This window comes from Eptesicus fuscus, chromosome 5, assembly GCF_027574615.1.
Source record: "Eptesicus fuscus isolate TK198812 chromosome 5, DD_ASM_mEF_20220401, whole genome shotgun sequence".
Lineage (NCBI taxonomy): Eukaryota > Metazoa > Chordata > Mammalia > Chiroptera > Vespertilionidae > Eptesicus > Eptesicus fuscus.
The window spans coordinates 77541019-77564435 of NC_072477.1; the positions used below are offsets into that span (position 1 = coordinate 77541019).

Here is a 23417-nt window from a genome sequence, read left to right on the forward strand (position 1 = left end):
TCCTCAGAGACAAGCGGAGGCCCGCCGCCTAGAGGCTGGCTCAGGCCCCGCAAGGGAAGCGTCGTGAAAAGACTCTGGGTCCTGCGGCATCCCGGAGCCAATACGCTCTCCGTTAGCTCTGCTAACTCCTTTTTTCCATTGGGCCTCTGTAACTGCCAATCAATCATTTGCCCAGTTTTTATTGGTTTAGCTTCGATCATTCTACTCAATTTACTAATCACATGTTTCTTTCCGAAAACATCTTTACGTCATTAGCTCCCTTCCGGATTTAACCAGTTCTTCTATTCCATTGGCTGGCCCCTGTCCCTCGTCTAGTACATCCTGTTCGAGGCGGAAGTGAGACATCCCTATTCCTATTGGCTTAGATTTGCAAGCGGTGGTTGTCCATCAGTCTATCAACCAGGAAGTACGACTCCGGAAGGGGCGGGCTTTGTGGCAATGGCGGCGCCGGTGCCTACGGTGTGTCCTCATACTCTTTCTCCGGTTGCTATCGTGGATGCTTCCTTTACCCTAAGTAACTCAGGCAAATCATTGGCGCGAGGGAAGGGTGGTGATGAAAGTAGCTTCAGGGAGGCAGCCTCCCTGGCACAGCGTGGGGAAACGGGGCTGGAATTACCGCTCCTCACCAGTAACCTTTGAGGGGCTGGCCGGCTAGCAGGCAAGTTGTGAACAGGAGTGGGAAGGCCGGAAGTGTGGGGTGTCCGAAGGAAAGTGGGGGCCTTTCCACCTCATAATCCTGAGGGAAGAATGGCTTTTCTTTATTCTCCCTCCTATAGGAGGTGCTGGAGTCAGACCTGCCGAGAGCGGTGGCACTTTTGAAAAACCTCCAGGAGCAGGTGAGTAATATCACCCTTTTGGAATAGATTAATCAGCGATTGACTTTGACTTCCTGTACTTCACCTCCAAACTTTGTTGATTTGGGAGCATATATTTGAATGCTACCCAATACCATAAAAGCAAAATGATTTGATGAAGCCCTTTTCAGGCTACAATGAAAAGTAATTGACTTCTGCATCCAAAGGAATACAGAAAACTTAAGAAAAAATTATCTGAATCCGTTTCCTTTATTCTTATAGTTAAGGAAACTGATGCTGGGAAAGGTGATGCGACTTGCTTTTTGGATGCCCAGCTAGTACACATTTATGTAGTTCTGTGCATTGTAAGTTCAGCCGTTACAGATAAAGGTATAGTCCCCATGGCTTCCCCATGCTTTGGTAAGGTGATTTCTTTAGCTTTAAGAAGAGGTGAAAAGTTTTTTCTACCTTTTGAAGAAGTATCAGAAACCATCCCTCTTTATTCTTTTCCAGAACTGAAAAGAAAATACTGTACGTTGAACAGTGTTTAAGATAACTTTTAGGTGGCATTGTTTAGCTTTTGCCCTTTACAGTTTACAGAGATCACTTGATGTATTCTAGTCAGCAGTTTTATTTGGACTAATTTCAGGTAATGGCTGTAACTGCACAAATTCAAGCTCTGACAAAAAAAGTTCAAGCTGGAACCTATCCTACAGAGAAGGTAAGACATACTTTAAGTGTAAGCATCCCCTGAATTGATGTTCTTAACAGTTCTTTCACCATAGGTTTATTGAATGTCTTGTATACTAAGTGCTGGAGCTTTAAAGACGAATAAAGCCCAGTTTCTGTGCTGAAGTCTAGCGAGTAAGACAGATCAAACTAATAGGTATAAGCAGTAGCAGCCATGTTGCAGAGTCATGATGAGTGCTGTGCAAGCCGAGGAGAAAGATTAAATAATTGCCAGAGGAGCAGAGGAAGTCAGGGAAGGCTTATCAGAGAAGGTAACAGGATTGTGAGGAATAAATAGGAGTCAGAAGTACAGAAAGAAGCAGATGTGTAAAGGCACAGAGTCCTGAAAGCATGGTGATATTCTGGGAGAGGAGCTAAGTCCTTTAGAGTGTGTGTGTGTGTGTGTTAGGGGTAGGAAAAAAGACTGGAAAAGGAGTGATTGTGAGAAGTCTTGTCAACTGAGGAGTTAACTATTGTGTTTCTTCTAATCCAAGATAATGCTGTTAATGGAGAACATCACTCATTTTATATATATTAAGAAAAAATGCTACCTGTTAATCTGTGACATATATTAAAATACTGTTGATTAAAAGATGCATCTTGACTTCAGAGATGTCAAAATATGAAAACAGTGTGCATCTTAAAATTGAAAGATGGTGGTTTATAAGTTAACGTCTTATAGAACCTTCTCAGGGATCATTTAGTATGGCCAGTATAAACAGAGGGTTCTGGATTCCTCTACTTACTTGAACTGGAAAATCTGGTGTCATCTGTTTTATATATTGAACTTTTTTGCTGAGATATTATTTAAGCAAAACATACCATAGGTTAAAAAAAGTATGAAAATTATTGCAGTAGGATAATAAGAAGCATTGGAGGATTTTTAATCATGGGATTTATTCTTTGGAAAGCAGTTTTCTTTAGAAAGATAGCTAACAGCATTTTAAATTTTTATTTTTTTATTGATTTCAGAGAGAGGAGAGGGAGAAAGAGAAACATCAATGATGAGAATCATTGATTTGCTGCCTCCTGCATGCCCCCTACTGGGGACCGAGCCCACAACCTGGGCCTATTCCCTGAGCAGGAATCAAACCATGACCTCCTGGTTCACCGGTCAAGGCTCAACCATTGAAACACAACCAGCCGGGCATAAGAGCATTTTTAATATATTCTCTTTGTCTTTTCTTTCTCATCATTAAATTTTGTTCTTGTCTATTTTTATACTTTCTGATTATTTTTTTAATCTGCTTTTTCTTCCTTTTTTGTGTTTCTCTCGTGCTTGTAACTCAGCTTGCACTTGGCAGTGCCACGCATGTCAGAAGAGCCTACTTCTCAAACTCTTGGCCGTCTTTATTCTGGGTACCATGCTTTGCTTCAATTTAATGCCTTTTTAAAAAAAATATATTTTTATTGACTTTTTACAGAGAGGAAGGGAGAGGGACAGAGAGTTAGAAACATCGATCAGCTGCCTCCTGCACACCCCCTACTGGGGATGTGCCAGCAACCAAGGTACATGCCCTTGACCGGAATCGAACCCGGGACCCTTGAGTCCACAGGCTGATGCTCTATCCACTGAGCCAAACCGGTTTCGGCAATTAAATGCCTTTTTGAAATGGGCTGCCAGCATGTATCTCAGATCACTATATATTTGTTTATTCATTGAGCAGATATTTACTAGCTTATCACCAAAGACTTTAACTAGGTGTTTTATAGGTTACAAAGTGTTTTCATGTTATCTTATTTGCACCTCATAATTGCTCTTTGACACAGGAAGGAAATAGTGTTCATATTACAGATGAGGAGACTGATATTAGAAGGTTAAGTGACTTACTCAATATTTGATTACTGAATACCTAATTCAAAAGTTAAACTCAATTTGTCTGCCTTTAAATCCTTTGCTTATTCTCCTGTACTACACGAATGCTGATTTTAAGAGCTTATTTTGTTAGACTCAGACTAAGTTTTAATCCCAGTTCTATTCCTATTACTCTGTAATCTTAGGCAGAGTATTTAACCTGTTTGATATAGGTCTTCCTAGAACAAATAACAATGAAAACACAACAATCCAAAGCCTATGGGACACAGTGAAAGCAGTCCTGAGAGGGACGTTCATAGCATTACAAGCCTACCTCAAAAAACAAGAAAAACTATAAATTATCAAACTCTACAACTTAAAGAATTAGAAAGAGAGTAACAAGAAAAGCCCAGGAAGGAGAAGGAAGGAGATAATAAAGATCAGAGCCCTATCTGGTTTGGCTCAGTGGATAGAGCGTCAGCCTGCGACTGAGGGGTCCCAGGTTCAATTCCGGTCAAGGGCACATGCCCAGGTTGCAGGCTCAATCCCCAGTAGGGGGCGTGCAGGAGGCAGCCGATCAATGATTCTCTTTCATCATTGATGTTTCTATCTCTCCCTCTCCCTTCCTCTCTGAAACCAATAAAAATATGTTTTTTAAAAATAAAATAAAGATCAGAGCAGAAATAAATGAAATAGAGACCAAAAAAAAAAAAACAATACAAAAGATCAATGAAACTAAGAGCTGGTTCTTTGAAAGGATAAACAAGATTGATGAACCTGTAGCCAGGCTCACCAAGAAGCAAAGAGAGAGGACCCAAATAAACAAAATCAGAAATGAAAGAGGCGAAATAACAGCAGACCCCACAGAAATACAAAAGATTGATATGGCTCTTCCTAGGAATATGGACTTTCTCAGTTTTATACAACAGTGACTCCTTTTTTAAAAATAACTAGGTTAAGTCAGTGCTAACACATTGTACTTTTTTTTACTTAAAAGAATAAACATATTTGTTCAATTTTCTGCCTGTAAATATAATAAACTTTTAATTTTAGAAAGTTTGGCAGATACGTAAAAACACAAAGAAGAAAATTAAAAGTTTTATATAATCACTGTTCTAAGAAAGGGGTCCTCAAACTTTTTAAACAGGGGGCCAGTTCACTGTCCCTCAGACCATTGGAGGGCCGGACTATAGTTTAAAAAAAAACTATGAACAAATTCCTATGCACACTGCACATATCTTATTTTGAAGTAAAAAACAAAACGGCAAAAACACCCGCATGTGGCCCGTGGGCCGTAGTTTGAGGACTCCTGTTCTAAGATAACCACTAGGGTACATTTTTTTGGAAATTTCTTTTATTATAAAAGTAACACATGCTTGATGAAAAAACAGTTTCACAGTACAAGCACTCCATTTCTTCTTTTTTTTCTCATTTTGCTCTCCGGGGATAGAAGTTGTTAATTATGTGTTATTTTCCAGACATATTTTTATACATATAAAATGTGTGCATCATACTCCCCCAATTTAGTTGGAACCATATTACACACATTTTCTTCAGAGTGTAGAAAGTGTTGTGATATGAAACTAAGTTAGTATGATGAATTATGTCAGTATGTATAGATCATTGTTTTTACCTATATTGTATAATTCCATTGTATGGGGATAAAATCAGTAATTGTTTTTGATTAAATTAGTTTAAAATTCATCATTATGGAGGCATTTTTTAAAAATGTGTTTTTATTTATTTCAGAGAGGAAGGGGTGGGGGGGAGAGAAAGAGATAGAAACCTTAATGATGAGAGAGAATCATTGATTGGCTGTTTCCTGCACGCCTCCCACTGGGGATTGAGCCTGAAACCTGGGTATGTGCCCTCACCAGGAATGGAACCATGACCTCCTGATTCATGAGTCAATGCTTAACCACTGAGCAACACTGGCTGGGCTGGAGGCATTTTTTATTGTCACAACTTGAGGGGTTATCAGTGAGTAGCGGCCAGTGATGCTGCTGAGCATTCTCCAGCGCCTAGACAGCAGTCCACAAATGATCTGTCCCTAAATGTTAATAGCTCTGAGGTTGAGAAATCCTGCTGTAGTTATTTTGGGGATACTTTACTGATTTTCTTGCTCTTACTGTGTTTTAAAAGGGCTCTGAGCTCTGCTTCTCTCTTGTTAGCATAATTTTCTCTGTGGCCATTTCAGGTACAGCCACCCCCTTGAGATTACTCCAGATATCTTATATGAATTGATTGGGAAAAACTTGAACTTGGAAAAGATTGTCCTGTTTGTCCTAGGCTCTCCTCCTGATTCTCTGGCTAAAACAGAGTTTGCATCTCTTATTGTTTTGTTTAACTCAGGGTCTCAGCCTCTTGGAAGTGAAAGACCAGTTGCTGCTCATGTACCTTATGGATTTGAGCCATCTCATCCTGGACAAAGCCTCAGGAGGGTCTCTTCAGGGACATGCTGCAGTTTTGAGACTGGTGGAGATTCGCACGGTATAAAGTATTTGGCATCTTAGAGTCCTAGGTTTCCAAATCCTGAACTCCAGGACGGTCACACAATAGCTCTCATTTAAGTGAATGTTCTCATATTTAAGTGAGGAAACCAAAGGAAAGATAGTATTTTTCTCTTCTTTGGTTCTAACTTTGTGCATATGCTAATTAAGTGCTTTATCTGGCAACTTAATATAGGGACTCTGGTGCGTGCTTAACTTTGGGAAGGGAATGTGATCCTTTCTAACCATGTTACAGGTTTTGGAAAAACTTCGTCCCTTGGACCAAAAACTGAAGTATCAAATTGACAAACTGGTCAAGACTGCAGTGACAGGCAGCCTCAGTAAGTGGGAGAAGCTGTCAGGTTATGTGGATTCCATCATAAAGTCCAAAATCTTATAAAATCTCTTGGGGTTTTTTATGTTTCAGGTGAGAATGACCCACTCCGTTTTAAGCCTCATCCCAGCAATATGATGAGCAAGGTAAGGGGTTGCGTTATCCTGATTTTCCTGAATAAGCCTGAATGAGCCTCGTGGTGATCCTGGATCTCCTGGGATTCTCTTACTACTCTTGATTCCCAGCTTGTGCCTTAGAGTGTTGGGTATGAGATTTCCCCCTTCTGCCTTTTATTTTCCCACCTCCCTGGGGTATACCAGGTTTGGCTTTTCTAAACACTTCCTAAGTTTGTGAACATTATATTCTTTTTATAGTTGAGCTCTGAGGATGAGGAAGATGAAGCAGAGGAAGGACAGGCTGGGGCTTCAGGGAAGAAATCTGCAAATGGAGCAGTTAAGAAATATGTTCCACCACGCTTGGTGCCAGTACATTATGGTATGAACCGTGGCTACCACCTCCTCAGTGTGAATTGAGTTTCTCTTCTTTTCTCTGTTCTGGGATAACCTTTGCTAATTTTTATCACAGATGAAACGGAGGCTGAGCGGGAAAAGAAGCGTCTAGAACGAGCCAAGAGGCGAGCATTGAGTAGCTCTGTCATTCGTGAACTTAAGGAGCAGTACTCAGATGCTCCAGAGGAAATCCGTGATGCCCGGCATCCTCATGTTACTCGCCAGAGTCAGGAGGATCAACACAGGTCTGAGTCCTTGTAATTAGACATTGCTTTCTGCGCTGTAGAGACTTGTTCTTGTGCTTTGGATGAATATGGTTAAGTCTAGTGCCAAACGAACCCACATTATATAGAAAATGGAGTGGAAAACTTGGGAGGACATAGGGGTTTGAAGTACAGACTAAGAACTAGGAAAAAGATATCCCCCACCGCCACTCCCAACTGAGCAAATGCTATATGAAGGAGAATATATGCAGTTCCACCTAGTAGGGCTTTAACATTCTGGATTTCACTATCACAGCTCTCACTTTAAAGTAGGTTTTTGTAATGGCATCAAGAGTACTAGATAAGTTCAGGGAAGAGAAGTAGAAAAGTGATTGTCACTTAAATACAGACTCATTGACTTTGCCCAGTTGATGGGTTTGAGTGAAGGGGCCCATGTAGCTAATCCTGTCTATAGATCTGAAATATAAGAGTTTTCTGATATAATAATAGTTTAAATATTCCAGTGGTTGGGCTGTGAGTTCATCAGTAGGGAGGAGGGAAATTCTAGCACAAAGGATGTTTCCTTGAGGAAGTTCAGTGTTGAGCATTTGCTATGTCCTTACCAAATACTATATTGCCCTGCTATGAAATCTGTTGAGAACTGTCATAATAAGGGGTGAGTAAATGTCTGGGCCCAGGTTCTGGGCTGCAGCTTGTGTCTTGTGGACTGAGCATGTTAGAAACAGTGTCTGTGTTTCTCTGACAGGATTAACTATGAGGAGAGCATGATGGTGCGTTTAAGTGTCAGTAAGCGAGAGAAAGGACGACGAAAACGTGCAAATGTCATGAGCTCACAGCTTCATTCTCTCACGCACTTCAGTGACATCAGTGCTTTGACAGGAGGAACCCCTCATCTTGATGAGGTGAGGTTGTGATACAGTGGTGGGAGGTGGCCTTCATGCTTTCAGACAAATGTATGTGGGGCTTGTTGCTATGGGAAACTGGGGAAGAGATACCAGCACTTGTACTCGCACTGCCATTCCTTTACTTCTCCATCTGTCTCCAGGATCAGAATCCTATTAAGAAGCGGAAGAAGATATCCAAGAAAGGTCGGAAGAAAAAAGGTCAGTAAATGGCTAGGAGTTAGGTGATCAAGTGCAGGGTGGAGAGTATGAATTGGGATGCCAGCTTTGAATTTGCCATCCTAGGTCTTACTAAGCCCTATAATATCTCTTCCATGCTGGTCATTAATCTCTTTAGAGGTGGGATTTTATTTTTCTTCTTTCCCAAGCTGAAAATCAGCATAATTCACAGAAGAAATTTCTGGATTGTTTCTCTAAGCTCCCACACCTTTTCATGCTTCCTTAAATAAAACTATTAAAGTGTCACTTGAAGAAACCATTATCCCACTTCAATTTCTTCCTACTTCTAGTCTTTTGTCCTAGGAGGATATAGAGTAGTGCCTAGTGGCCTTCTCTTTAGATGTCTTTTTGTTCTGTTCCTTCAGCTTTTCCAACTGTCCTTTTCCTCATTCTTGATTTCCCTTCCTTTCAGGTTTTCGGAGGCGGCGGTGATTGTGGGTGTACATATTTTTATATATTTTTTGTCATCCTGGGATACTTCCAATTGCACTGTATGTAGGTTCTTTTCCTCGGAATGTATTGTTTGCTCTGGACATGTGGAAATCTGTTAATAAAACTGATTTTACTTACGAATTGAAGCCCCTATTGCACATGTATGACTCATTTGCTGGGCCTGGGGTATTTTAGGTGAGAGGGCAATAAAATGGAAAGATGAGGTTTTAAAAAAAAAAGAAAAAAAGAAAAAAGAAAGATGAGGTTTTGGGGGGAGTGGGAGAAGTTTGGCTCTATATAGGTGTTTTTTGTTTTATAATAGAAACTAGAAATTGGTTATTTAACAAAATAAATAAATAAATGAGCTCTAGCCAGTATTGCTCAGTGCTTAGAATGTTGGCCCGTGCACCACAGAGTTGTGGGTTTGATTCACAGTCAAGTACCTGGGTTGCAGGTTCGATCCTCGGCCCCTGTCAGGGCTTGTGCAGGAGGCAACCAATTGATGTATCTCTCTTACATACTATTTTCTCTCTCTCTCTCTCTCTCTCTCTCTCTCTCTCTCTCTCTCTCTCTCTCTCTCTCTCTCTCTCATTCTCTTTTCCCCCAACCTCCCTCCTTCCCTCTCTCCCTCATACTCTTTTTAAAAAGCAATGGAGCCCTAGCTGGTTTGGCTCAATGGATAGAGTATCAGCCTGTGGACCAAAGGGTCCCGGGATCAATTCTGGTCTAGGGCACGTACCTTGGTTACAGGCTCCTCCCCAGCCTGGGCCCTGATCTGGGGTGTGCAGGAGACAACCAATTGATTTGTTTGATTTAAATGTTTCTCTCACATTGATGTTTCTTTCCCTCTCTCTTCTATTCTCTCTAAAAGATCAGTAGAAAAATCTCTTCAGGTGAGGATTAATTAAAAAAAAAAAAAGGCAGTGGAAAAAATATTCTCCGGTGAGGATTAAACAAAAATTTTGAAAAATTGAGAGATTAGCGTATTATAGTCAACTTTTCAACTCACGTTGTCCCAAGTTCCTGTGATACATGAATTTTAAGTTTTTTAAATGTATCTTGCTGGCCACCAGGTGGCATCAGTGGTTCAGAAAACCTTTTGATGCTTGACTAATCAAAAGCAAGATGGAACTTTTCCTCATCAGTCAGTTACTCTTGTCTCCATTTCTCTGGATGTTTTTCTTTTCTTTCTAAAATGGCATGAACGCAGGGCTGATCTTAGCTCAGTTATTGAGTTTATCTGGAGAGAACAGTGAATGAGAAGACTAGAGTATGATGAATCTGTATAGTCTTGTGTTTTTCAGCCTCTTTGGCCCTCCTTCAACTAAGGCCTCAGTTTACTAGTCAGTAAAGGCCAGCCCTTTACAAAGAGCTTGCAAAAGAATGCCAGCAAGCAGGCAGAAAGAAAGTTCCTAGCTTAAAGACCAAAGAAATGGAAATCTCACAGAATTATCTGCCAAGTCAGGAGATGGATGGGAGTTACATATCTGAGATCTTATATTCTTTTCAGAGAATGACCTGTTAGTAAGAGATCCCTCAGGTCTTGGATAATAAAGTGAAAAGAGGAGTGGAAAGAGAGCAGTTGATTCTGTAGAGTTAATTCATTGTAGTTTAAGGGCATGGGGTCTCATGAACATCTAATTTTCAAGTCTGGCATTCCTGGGCAGCGTCATGAAGAGGGATATAATTTGGGTCATTGATTCCTATGAATTGGGATCTCTACTGGTCTGATTGGGGCGGGGGCCTGTTTTCAGTCAGCAGCACCCTGAAAGTAGAAAGTAGTTAGGAGACAGCCTCATAATGTTTTCTGTTAACTCTGTGATCTTGGGTGAATCACTTAATATCTCTGGTCTTTAATTTTCCTCACCTGAAGAATGAATGTGTTAGACAATCTCTGAGATTCCCTCCAAACCAGAGAGCCTAGAGCTGTTTCTCATGGATGACACCAAGATGCTCTTACTTCTGGGCTCTAACTTTTAGTCCCTGGTAGATCTGAGAGAACCTGACATACCCAGGGCCCTCATACTTCTATTTCTTTGAGTAAATCTAAGCAAAGAGGCACAAGAACAGATTTAGAGATTCTTTTTCCTTTCTGGTTGAACTAACTCGACAAGAGGTTCAGTTAAAAAATGCTTTACGACTACTGCATTTGCTTCTGATTTATTAAAATTTTTGGATTATGGGAACTGCCAAGGGAAAGGAGATGCTTTCTCTCTCTCTCTCTCTCTTTTTTTTTTTTTTTTCTTTTTAAAGATCTTTCTTGCCCTAACTGGTTTGGCTCATTGGATAGAGCGTCAGCCTGTGGACTCAAGGGTCCCAGGTTCGATTCTGATCAAGGGCATGTACCTTGGTTGCAGGCACATCCCCAGTAGGGGGTGTGCAGGAGGCAGCTGATGTTTCTCTCTCATCGATGTTTCTAACTCTCCCTCTCTCTTCCTCTCTGTAAAAAATCAATAACATATATATTTTTTTAAAAATATCTTTCTTTGAGTTACATCCTGAGCTAAGTGCTTTACACTTAATCCTTACAAAATATGTCATGTCTATATTACTAGTGAGGAAACTGAGACACTTAGGTTATTTGCCCAAGGTTACCAGGCTAATAAGTTAGAGAAACAGTGCTTGTGGAACTTGGAGGATGGAGGACTTCAAGTGTCCTATGATTTATGAAAGTCTTCAGAATTTTTGTTTTTTTCCTTTTAAAAAAATAGTATTGGTAGGTAGTTTATAACCTCAGTCTTCCCCCTCTCTGCTGCTCATTTCCATTCAGGCCTCACTTTCAAGGAGACCACAAGTTCCAGACATTGTTCTGGCCTCTTGGTGGTATAGCAGTGAACTGAACAGACAAAAGTCCCTGTCTTCGTGGATCTTAAATTAATTCAACCCAGTCTTCTAACTCAGAACATCTTGTTATCCCTCACCTAATAGATGACAGGCATTATTTGAAAGAGGTTTTCAACAAAGAGTTGAATAATTTCTGAGAATATTTGCTCCGGTATCATATGTTTAGAGTACATTGTTCACAAAGTTTTACATGGATTTTCAGTGTGTAAAACAAGCATAAGGGAGGTTACTTTCGTTAAAGTGAGAATGAGGGGTCCTGGAGCTCTATGTTGTCATGGCCCTCTTTTCCCAAGATTTCTGAGGAGCTCCCATGTTTCTCTAGAACTCCATAGAATGTAGTTTGAAAACCACTGTAGTAGAGCAAGGGAACTAAGACTTAGGATTTGAGGTTTTCTTTATGGCCATTGTTTTCCTTCTCATTCCTACTCATAAATTCAGTTCTCTGATCATAGAGATCACATGAATGTCAGGTTTCCTCAGTACTAACAACAGATGATTCATTTCTAATGCTTACTAAGTAATGTCCATCGTTAATGCACATGAGCACCTGTTCAGTTTTATCATGTGATGGTAAAGAGTGTTGGCTTTGTTCTGGACTAGTAATTGAGCATCTCTGCTTTAGTATTTACATCTTGAGGGGGTGGGGAAGAGGCTTTGACCAAGACCTATTTTTGCCTTTTAAGCTTTTGTTACGACTTTATGAAGGCTTGTCTGTCAGGAGTTCATGTAGTCTTCATGGAGACCTTACTAGAAAAATACTTTTTGTCTGTAAGGAAAGGGTGACGTGATTAAGTCCGTTTTCAGCACCATGGAGAGTTCAAAATCATTCCTTGTTAGGGGTTGGTGGAATGTGCAATCCATAGAGCTGGGTGTGTAGACCTGCCCTTTTGCAGAGCTCACTTTATCTGCCCAGTCTCCAGTTCTGATTGGTACAGATTGAGTGAGAGTCAGCAGCAGTCCTGAGTGTCCGCATCCTCCCTGGGACCTGTGAGATGTGTAAACTTCAGATTCATGTTTAGAGTTATCCAAGGATTTGGTCAACTTAACAGAGGCATATGAATGAAATCCTGCCTTCTGCTCTGTTGATAATATTAATATAATGATGCACAAGGTTTTTTAACAGTCCTTGAGAAAAACTCTGTCTCCTGTTCTATTTTGCTTATAGACCCTTGAGAAGACAGAGTTGCTTTTTCATTCCTTGGGCTCAGCGTCTTTTTCTGCCTCTGCATGGAGAAAGGCATCATTGCGCTGGCTCTCTGCCCAGTCTTGCTTTTGTATTTCTTTGATCTCATTGTTCAGAGGGTCTCAGAGAAACCCCAAGAGCCATGCCTTTGCATGTTTAAGCTATTGATGCTTTTGAAATAACAGAGCGTCGCCGTGTAAGGAGTGTATTAAAGGTCTATCTTGAACAAATTTGGGTCAATAGGTGGCAGTAGTCACCTAGTCCCGAGGCCCTGACACCCCCTGAACACAAGCACATTTGATGGCCATTATATTTAAGGTTGTGGGAAAGGAGGTCACATTGCAATGAAAATGAGGGAAAGGCAATCCTTTTTGTTGGAATCCAGAATACTGAAATGTACTGGATTACTTGTGAGGGTGTTGGAGGGGGGAGGTTGCTGTCAGCGGTGAAGGGCATGGTAGGAAAGAGCAGGGCCTCAGGATTGGGGGAGTGCCATGTGGGTAGAAGGGCTTCTGAGAGCTAGAGTAGGACTGTTAAATGAGGACCAGTGCTAAAAGAATAGAGTCTTAGATTGGGGGAGTAGAGAGATGGAGAGAAGTGGAGGAGGGAGAGGCAGAGCTGTGTGAAGGGACCCTGGAAAGGGTGGGCTGTGGTGGGGAGGACTGCAGTTAGAGGGGGAGGGGTAGGCTGCTGCAATACTGAGCCTATCTGATGGGGGAAGGGGAGGAGGAGATACTGGTCTGTGCTGCAGCTGCATTGGTTCCCCTCCCCCACACTTTCCAAGGAGCCAGAGCAATGCTGGCAAATCTGTCTTTATGTATTTATTATTATTAAAAATGTGAAGGATCCTTCCTCCCTGGAAGCACAACAAATATCACTGATCACATTTCTCTCTCCCCTCCCTCTGCAGAGCTTTTGCATTCTTTCATTCTTTCCACCCTACCCCTCCCACCCTCAGGTCTGTTTGACTGGTGGGGGGACCCTTCCCTTCCTTCCCCGAGCTTGGTGGCTCCCTGGGGGTTTCTAATGATGGTTGAGAGTTGCAAGGCAGTGCTGGGAGGAAGCAGCTGAATGAGGGGCGTCCATTGCTCCAGGAAGGGAGCTGTACTCCAGCATCCAGTGGGGAAAGGAAATCACTTGGAAATAAAGATGAAGTCCTTTCTCCAGCTAATGAAAGAAGAAGCAGGTGCACACATTCCTTTCTGAACCCAGCATTGCTCCCTTTTCAAACCCTTTTCCTTTCTACTGCCTGAACTTTGAGGGGGAAACCCCCTTGCAATGGAAAAAGCCAGGAGTTCTCTGTCCTCCCTCCCTTACCTCGTTAAGTCCCTCTCCTCCCAGGAGAGCCATATATAATTTATTCTTCTAGCTTGTGTGTTGTGTTACTGAGAGGTTTGAAGGGCAGAAGCCATGGCTTCTCCCTCCCGACCTGCACCCCAGACCCTCGTGCCCAGGTGGGGGCCTCTTTTGTTGCTGCTTGTAACCCCTTCACCACGCCCATAGGTGGTGCTGCTGTCGCTCTGCATGCAGGGTCCTCCTCTCCAGCACCATTCCTCCCCACCCCCTGGCACCCTCCCCCTAGCCCCTGCCCTCTTCTGCCTGATTGTTATTCCACCAACGTCTCCTCTACTATTCCCTTCCTCAAATTAATTTTGTGGCGCTCTTTTTCCCCCCCGCAGTGCCATCTTCTTCCCCTCCCCCCTGCTCCAGCTCTTTTGCTTTCTGTCTCTGTTTCTCTCTGCAAGATTCCCATCTCACACCTCAATCTAAAATCTATACTCTCCCTTATTCCCTTTCGTTTTCTTTAGCTCTTCCACCTTTGGCATTTTACAGATGACTCCTAATGAAAAGGGGCTGTAGGTGAGAGTGGGTGAGAAGAGAACAGGGTGAGGGGAACGTCAGGGTCAGTGTTGAGGGCTGGGTTAGGGAAAGCTAAGGCTCCGTGAGGTAAATGAGTGGAGATGGGGAAAGAAAGGAATCCTTTGCTGTCCAAATCTATTCAGTTCCTGGATTTGGATAGTGAGAGTTCAGCTGGCAAGGGACACTGTGTTATCTGAATTTATGGCATTTCATTCCACACGCTGGGAAAATGGGAGGTAGGGAGTCACAAGAATTCAGAAAATAAGGGCTTCATCCAAAAACTTTTGGTTTCGATTGCTAAGGATAGTTCTGCTTTTATTGTCCTGTATTTTGAAGACGGGAGGAAAACCATGCTCTAAAACCTGTTCTGTGGTTTCTCTTGAAGTGTCCTGTTACTGATCTTTGGAGTACTCAGAAGGTTCTTGCTGGGGCAGTTGTAACGCTTGATGGGGACCCTGGCTGTCTGGACACTGCTGAGCCCAATTCTGGCTGCAGGACCTTAGTTAGCTCTTGTAGCCTGCCTCCCCTGTTATTCCCTGTCTGTCCTTTATCTCAGCCACGTTTACATGGTTATCCCACTCAACCATAGCTCCCTTTATTGTTTAGTCTTTCCAGAATGTAGCCCAAACTCATCAGAGCATTACCCTACCTCTTGCCCCACTTTGCTTCCGAATTTTATCTGGAGACTGCTAATTGTGTGACCAATACAACCACTCAGCTAACTTCGCCTGTGTTGTATGTGAGTTTTTAAAAATATATTTTATTGATTTTTTACAGAGAGAAAGGGAGAGGGATAGAGAGCTAGAAACATTGATGAGAGAGAAACATCGATCAGCTGCCTCCTGCACACCCCTCACTGGGGATGTGCCTGCAACCAAGGTACATGCCCTTGACTGGAATCGAACCCGGGACCCTTCAGTCCTCAGGCCGACACTCCATCCGCTGAGCCAAACCGGTCAGGGCTCGCCTGTGTTGTTGATTGTAAAATTATCAACTTCTAGGATGGCTAATTTTCTCTTATTGAATTATTTTTATGGATTAGTAGCATCCTAGTAACTCCCTAGATGATAGTGCTGAGTCTTTGCTTTGGAATTGTCTGCAAGATGGACAGTGTCTCTTTCCTTTATTCCCTGGTGTGTTTTCCTTAGCTTAAGTGGCAGCCCCAGAATGACTGGCTTCCATCTCCCTAGCATATGTGTGTCAGGGTTGACTTCTGGATTGTGAAGAGAGGTAAAGTTGGCCTGCCCAGCAGGGCCCTGGAAAGAGCCACAGTGAAAAATGGGCGAGGACACCAGACCCTTCCCTTTATTTTATTATCTGGGCCTTTACGATGCCTGTGAAACCTCTTTTGTCTGCCGCTCCTGCCTTCCTAAGGTGTGTATATTGTGGAGGCACATGGGCCTGTGTCTCTTTGTTTCCTCAGCCGATTTTCCTACTGCCCTTTTTAGAGACCTCTCTTGTCCTATTCAGGGGGCTCTGGTTAGGGTCATGGACTCATGTAATAAAGACAATGGTCCCTGTTAAGGTGCCTCTCTTAAAAGCAAGGCACAATAAACAATCGTTGCAGTGAACGGTAGGGCTTTCCAGCTTTAGTGTTTTTCTCCAGAAGAAGCTTATAAAGTTTTAACTCTTTCTTTGCTACGTGCCGTAGAGCTGTAGTTAAAATTGGTTGATTTTTGTTTTCTTCTTCTCAGGCCCTATGAGGGGAGTGGTTTATCTAAAATTGTACAAATACATCATTAGCAAAGCAGGCATTAGAACCTTTATCCTCTTGGACATCTAGACTTTTTGTTGACCACCCCTGGGAAACCAGTGTTCCCTTTTCATCCCCAGGGTCACTGAAGCTTACAGCCAGCAGCAGGCCAGGCTCTGTGTCTAAGACACCTTGTAGGCCTGCTGAGGGGGAGCATCGGCAGGGGGAAAGGCAGGGGAGGGATGCAGGTGGGCAACATACCTGGCTCACTGGAAAGGGGCCAGCATTCCCCTCCAGTGTTACATAGTCCAGCCTATCGGAGGGCTGAGACCAGTCCAAGGTGGAGAATTTCTAAAGCCCTGGCTTCTATTTTCTATTTCAGATTTAGTTTGACTGTAATGCTACTAATGAACCCCTTCCTTTAAGCCTTTTTCCCTCAAAAGTATCATGAGCTGGATAGCACATGGACATGGTGGTGGATGCTGGAAATTCTGGACTCTGCTCATTTGCAACGAACTCTTCAGTCCTAGGACCACAAAAATTAACGATTGCTCTATGGAACACGTATTTCCTCCTACTACTAGTGCTGATAATCCTAAATCTTACAGAATTTCTCTCAAGTGTAAAGCCATCAGTGTGGCTATATGAATAAACGTTCTTATCGTTTTTATTCATTAAAACCTACACTAGAAAATAAACTCCAAAAGCATTCATATATTTACACTTTGAGTCTGTAGCAACTTAACTCTGAGAACTGCTTTGTCTCACCTGCCAGCCTTGGGTGTAGCCCCATAGGCGAGCTCTGCAGAATAAAAAGCCCTGCATTTCTACTTCCTCTCCCAGTTTTGATTCACTTACTGCTAGCTCTTGCATGAGGCCCTAGGTGGTAAAGAGATCAAATCACAATTCCTAGCCAGGAAAACCCTGTCTCTCAGCTACAATGACCCTTGTCTGCCATTGCATTCAGCTCTGTGGCAGTTAACACCAAAAAGCTTCCTCTGGCTTCACACCCTCCTCTCAGTTTCTTTCAGTCGAGTCTTATGTAATCTGTCGCTGATGGCAGACTTCCTTCTTGCCCTCCTCTCTTCCCTCCCAAGGCTTTAAGCTCCAAAGCTTCCTCGTGCCTCTCACCAAAGGGGTGCTTTCTGAAACCCAGTCTTTCCTCTCTTTCTCACCTCTCAGATTCTTAAATCAGTCCCCTTATTGATGTATTTCCCTCAGAGACACCCTTAGAGAGTCAGCTGGGTCCTGCTAAAAATCCCATTCCTCACCCATCTCCCTGTTGGAGCTCCTGGAAGCGGATTCTGCAGCCTCCTGTCATTCTAGCCTCCTTTTCTGTTCATTTGAAAGGTTTTCTCCATTGCTTTTGATAAATTCCTGGTTTGGTAGAAATATCCAGTATTTAGGAAGATCTTGCAGGTTGAGTTCCCTGTCACCGGCACTTTAGTTGACCCTCAGAAGGATCTGCTCCTACCCCCTCTCTGCAGTGCTGCCATTCCCCCCTCTGCCTGGCCTAGGCTGGGCGGGATCCTTAGGGGGAAGTCCTCTGCACAGACACTCCAGCCCTCTTTATCCATCTTGGCAAACAAAGCATGGCTCTCCCCCTGACTTCTCCTCTTCCCTCTCCATTATTTATTTCTTCTCCTTCACCTTCTCCCACTGCTCCCTTCCCTTACGTACACCCTTCATCCTCTTCCTTTCAATCTCCTCTTGTCCACTTGCTCACCGACGCCCATCTCTGCCCACTCCTGCCATCCCCGCATCTTTCATTTTCAGTGGCCATCTTCCTCATCGCCTGCTCATGGGTGGAAAGAATGGCTGCAGAGTGAGTCTCTGGTTGTCAGAGTAAGCTATCCCTTTTTCCCAGAGGGTCAGTGGCTATCTTTTCCCATCTTGTTTTCAGTGGTCCTTAGGAGTCAGGGAACCCCCAAATGCTGGCTCGCTTTGGGGATGAAAAGGCTCTCCTCTTCTCCCAGTGTTGAAGCGGAGAGGCGTCATTCGGTTCCGATGCCCGCTTCTTTCGCTCTTCCTGAGTGTGCGCCGGTCGTGTTTCTCCCTCCTTTCTCTCGTTTGCTCCCTCTTTCTGTCTCTCCTCAGTACACAGCAGCGGCAGGACTGAATAAGTCTGTCTAGAGGCTCTGCCAGTCTATGCCCCTCACTTTTGCCCCTCCCCCCTCGCTGTGCGTGCTGTTGGGGGGGAGGGGGTTGGAGGATGGTGGCATGGTGCCAGCCAACCCAGAACCATCTGTGGTGCCTTCTGCACTGAGGCGGGCTCTCTCTCCCACCATCCTCTACCCTTCCTCTCCCATTTTTAATTAGCTGCTGAATTAATTAAATCCCACATGCTAATTAACATTCCTACGGGGAAGAATACCAGGTCAGAAAGTAGGGGGTGGTAAAGCAAGGCTTCTGTCCATTTAGAATAGGAGATTTAGGGTGGGAAGGTAGGGGAAAGGGGAATAAAAGATTGACGAGGAAAGAGGGATCTAAGAGTGAAAGACACCAGAGAGAAATATGAAGAGACAAAGAATGGAAATCATGGAGAGGGAATCTATTAAAAAGGAAAATAATTAGACTTATTAACATTGGAGAATTGAAAGTGTCTTGGAGCCTCTGAAGATTAGAGGCAGAGCTGTGGGTCTCCAACATTAGTATGCATGAATAACCTGAGAAATAATGACACAGAGGATGCTAATTTGCTGCCTTGATTGTCTTCTGTAGAAATAAATCTCAATTTTAATAGGAGTGCTTTAGGTTAGAAATGAAGGAGAACTTCCTCCTTGCAAGGCCAAGGCATGCTCTACCGGAGGAACTCTTTGGGAGATAAATTCCTATCTGTTTGGAATGGTTAAAGTTTGCCCAAAGCCAGGGGAAGTGCTGAACTTTGAAGTTGTGTGTGTTTTTTTCCCTAGATAGACAAATATTAATCCTTAAGTGTGTACTGTGTCCTGGAGAACCAAGAAAATACAGGATGGGAAAATTCAGGATTCATTTTCAGTTCCTTTTTCTTATTGTTTTCAGGGTGAACTCTGAGTTTGCTCTTTGTGGTCCTGTCAACTTCTTAGGGATGAATCTTCTCCTCAAATCAGTTAATTGCTTCCTGGGAGGTTTAGAGCACTGATTCCTAGCCAGGACTTCAGAAGGATGACTGTCTGATGGCTGGCAAGGCTTCTGTCCTTGATGGGATGGGGAGACCAGAGAATGGCTGGAGTTATATATGGAGCAGAAGAAGCAGATTGGGGTGTGGATTGACAAGTGTATAGCTGTCACCAAGGATTCCTTTAAGGTCACTGAGAAAAGAGGGACAGCTTGCTTGTCATGGCTTTTCTCTTCTGAAAAGAAAAGCAGACTGTATTCAGTAGAGATCTAAACTCTCCCTGTCTAGCCCTTCACTAAGACTGGTCTGGGAGGAGTGCATTAGGTTAGCAGAGCCTCTTGATGGCAGCTACCCCCGTGTTTCCCAACCTTTTTTAGTTTGAAGTACACTAGGAGCGAGAGCTATCTTGTCTCTACCCCTAACCACCATTCATTTAGATAGCATTCTCTGCCATTATTCATACTGAAATATTAATTTACTCAAAAAATAATTGCACTTAACTGCAGAGCAGAATATCATTAATTAAAGAACATTTATGAAGTACCTACTGTCTGCCGGACACACTAGGCATTCATTAGGTTTAGATAAAAAAAAAAAATAAGATAGAACTATATCTGAGGGGTTTATATTTTGATTCAGGAATAAAAAGATGTATTCAATAAAGTGCAGTAACTCTGTGTATATCTGCAAATGTGCCTGAACTTCTGTGGCACTTATTGCCTGTGTTGCTTTTGTGCCCTCTTATATTATTACTTATTCTTTCTTATATAAGTGTCCTACCTGTCCACAGAGATGGTAGCTCCTTGAAGGCAGAAACTCACGTCTTAGAATGGTTTATACATTTCACTAGCTCAAAGCTTTATGGCTTACAACTATTCAACTGTGCTGATTAACATACAGCCATATATCAGGGAATAAATGTTGCTTCAGAATCGGTGACAGACTAGTAATGGCAAATATTTGTCCTCTGAAGAGAGCTCTTATTTTTTAAAGTTACAAAAAGCATGACGGAGAGTAAGATAAATTATTCGATGAGTAAAGTAGGTCACTAAACAGGATGATGGTGCTTAGGCTCCTCAGTGGGATTTGAAGCCAGGTCCTAAAGAGGGACCAGAGCTCAGGAGATGGAGTGGAGTGTAGGAAAAAAGGTCACAGGCTTGTTTTTAGATGTACTGTATTTCCTTTCACTTTTTTTATATGTTCCATTATCTTTATTCATTTAAAAATTTTAGATTCAAACTATAAGCATTTTAAGATATAAATATAGTTACAGAATCAAATGTAAATATACATTTGAAAAGATCAAATGAGTGAGACAGTTTACAGAGTTTAGATGATAGAAGAGGAGACGATAAATAGGACATATAGGGTTCCAAATTTCCTTATCTTAAGTAATGGGAGAAGTATAAAAACAGATTATATTACTCAAAGTTAAAAAAGATAACCAACAGAAGAAAGATTAGTAATCTTAAGCGCTAATAATTATAATTCAAAAATAAAATGGTAATATCCACTAACAGCAAAAGAACAAAAAATATATAGAAAATGCAAGATAAGTTTCTCAGCTTTCATGATGAGGAGTCAATAGAAAACATCTAAAGTTAATAAATCATGAAGAGGAGATGTAACCATATTGTTCAAATATATAGAGCTGAGCAAAAGAAGAACTACAAATAAAACCATACTAAAAAAATGACTTCTGGGGAGGAGATATCAGAGGTAGAGGAGAGGGTGAGAAATTTAAAATTTTCATTTTATAAGATTCTATACTTTTTTCCTTATCATCTAGATATATTACTTTTATTACATTAAAAAGGTAAAACAGCCGAAACCGGCTTGGCTCAGTGGATAGAGCGTCGGCCTGCGGACTCAAAGGTCCCGGGTTTGATTCCGGTCAAGGGCATGTACCTTGGTTGCGGGCACATCCCCAGTAGGGGGTGTGCAAGAGGCAGCTGATCAATGTTTCTCTCTCATCGATGTTTCTAACTCTCTATCCCTCTCTCTTCCTCTCTGTAAAAAATCAATAAAAAAAAACAAAACAAAAAAAAAAAAACATACTCATTAAAAAAGAAAAAGAAAAAAAAAAAAAAAGGTAAAACATTTCTGATAACTAGCTTAGTATTTTCTTCAATGATATTATCCCCAAGTGCATTCTTACTAAGGATGAAATGAACATACTCCTGCAGGTAATAGTGAAAGAGGCAGCAATACCAAATGAATATTATAATTAATATTGCAATGAGCAAAAGCATCAGGAATCTAAACATGTCAACTTTACAGCTTAACCAAAATACCGAACTTAACTGACACCCATATACATATGAAAAACAAAACTTTTCTCCACTGGACCAAAAACGGAGGGTTGCTAATTTCCTTAGTGTGTCCTAACAGCTCCAACAGAAATAATAAGTCATGAGGATCCTGGCAAAAGTGACAGCAGTCTCGACATAAATCCATAGCTGTTCTTTGAGGTACTTGATAGTTCTAAAACAATTTTAATCAATTTAGAAGAAATATATGCACATCTGAACAAAGAGTAGAAATGATCTTGGCCTGTGTCTCACATCCAAGGCATTTCACTCGCCCACCAAAGAGCCTTGCAAAGAATCTCCCTCTCAGCATCCCAGGAAGTGCGTTCCCCTCCTTTCACTTTTTATATCCATTTCCCACCATCTTCCCACTCCAAAATTATGATTAGGTCATTCATAGACATTTATGTCCTGTTTTTTTAAAAAATATATGTTTTTATTGATTTTAGAGGGAGAGGGTTAGAGAGAAACATTAATGAGAGAGAAACATCGATCAGCTGCTTCCTGCATACCTCCTTAGTAGGGATTGAGTCTGCAACCTGGCTACCTGGGCCTGTGCCCTCACTGGGGATCAAACTAGTAACCTCTTGGTTCATGGGTGGATGCTCAACAGCCTAACTGGCTGGGCTATGTCCTGTTTTGTTCACTTAACATTGTGTCATATTTTCTTACTAGTAGCTCTGCACATGAATCCGTGCGCCAATAGCTCGCTGCCGCCCTCCTGTAGCTCTCCACCCGCTGTCCCGCCCTCCTGTAGCTCCCCCTGCACCCCCCTCATAGCTTGCCCTGCCCCCTCCTGTAGCTCTCCGCTGCCCGCTTGTAGCCAGTAGCTCACTGCCGCCCTCCTGTAGCTCTCCGCCCACTGTCCCGCCCTCCTGTAGCTCACCCCGCACCCCCCTCATAGCTTGCTGCCCTGTCCCCTCCTGTAGCTCTCCGCCGCCTGCTTGTAGTTTGCTGCCCCACTCTCCTGCTGATCCGTGATCCGGTCATTATGCGGTCGGTTGTTATGCTTCACGGTGTAACAACCATTTGCATATTACATCTTTATTATATAGGATTAGAGGCCTGGTGCACAAAATTCATGCATGGGGGTGGTCCCTCAGCCCAGCCTGCAATGATGCCAGCGTCCCGTGCCCTGGCCTCTGGCCAAAGGCCCTCCCTCCGCATGGCCAGGCCGTGGGGGCCGCGGTACGCTGGGCTCGTCGCTGGGGGTAACTGTGAGCCCAGCGTCCTGTGCCCTGGTCTCTGGCCAGAGGCCCCTCCCTCAGTACGGCCGGGGCGTGGGATGCTGGGCCCCTGGCCTCTCCCTTCGCGTGGCTGGGTACGGGGCGCTGGGCTTGCGTCGCTGGGGGTGACCGCCCCTCCCTCCGCATGACCACGAGCCCAGCGTCCCACGCCCGGCCTGTGGCCAGAGGCCCCGCGCTCCGTGCAGCCAGGGCATGGGATGCTGGGTCCCCGGCCACTCCCTCCGCGCGGCCGGGGCATGGGACACTGGGCTCGCGTCACCAGGGATGGCCACCTCTCCCTCTGCGCAGCCGGGTGCGGGACGCTGGGCTCACGTCGCTGGGGGCAACCGCCCCTCCTTCCGCATGGCCAGGCACGGGATGCTCTCACCCCCCCCACTCTTCCCTCCCCCCCGCCACTATGGGTGCTGACATCTTTGTCACGGAATGACGGTTGATTTTCATATTACTCTTTTATTAGATTGGATGCTATTAAAATATCAGATTAAAAAAATAATGACTATGTGATATTTCATTATGGATATACCATAATTTATAAAATCATTTTTTGGTTAGACATTTAAGATGTTTCCAGGTTTTTTGTTGTTTCTTCCTTCTGTGACGGATACCCACATCTTCATACATAAGTCTTTGTAATTTTTCTGGAGCAAAGGATGAGGACCCACCATTCTGGTCTATGGATTGACTGCATTAGATTTACCTAGGGCAGTGGTCGGCAAACTCATTAGTCAACAGAGCCAAATATCAACAGTACAACGAT

The 23417-nt window shown here is 43.1% G+C and overlaps 1 protein-coding gene across 3 annotated transcripts; it reads left to right on the forward strand.

Moving 5' to 3' along the window:
• Positions 1 to 388: 388 nt before the first annotated feature.
• Positions 389 to 8573, forward strand: NGDN (neuroguidin). Of its 3 annotated transcripts, none has more exons than XM_028135199.2 (11): positions 389 to 459; positions 777 to 836; positions 1444 to 1515; positions 5671 to 5808; positions 6064 to 6148; positions 6235 to 6287; positions 6516 to 6636; positions 6727 to 6895; positions 7620 to 7776; positions 7920 to 7977; positions 8408 to 8573. In XM_028135199.2, the coding sequence occupies exons 1-11, from the start codon at positions 439 to 441 to the stop codon at positions 8425 to 8427; spliced, it is 954 nt and encodes a 317-aa protein (XP_027991000.2). In that variant the 5' UTR covers positions 389 to 438; the 3' UTR covers positions 8428 to 8573. The 3 variants fall into 3 exon arrangements, with proteins under 3 accessions (XP_027991000.2, XP_054572439.1, XP_027991003.2); XM_054716464.1 differs by lacking the exon at positions 389 to 459 and adding an exon at positions 494 to 514; XM_028135202.2 differs by lacking the exon at positions 389 to 459 and adding an exon at positions 643 to 658.
• The last annotated feature ends 14844 nt before the right edge of the window (positions 8574 to 23417 follow it).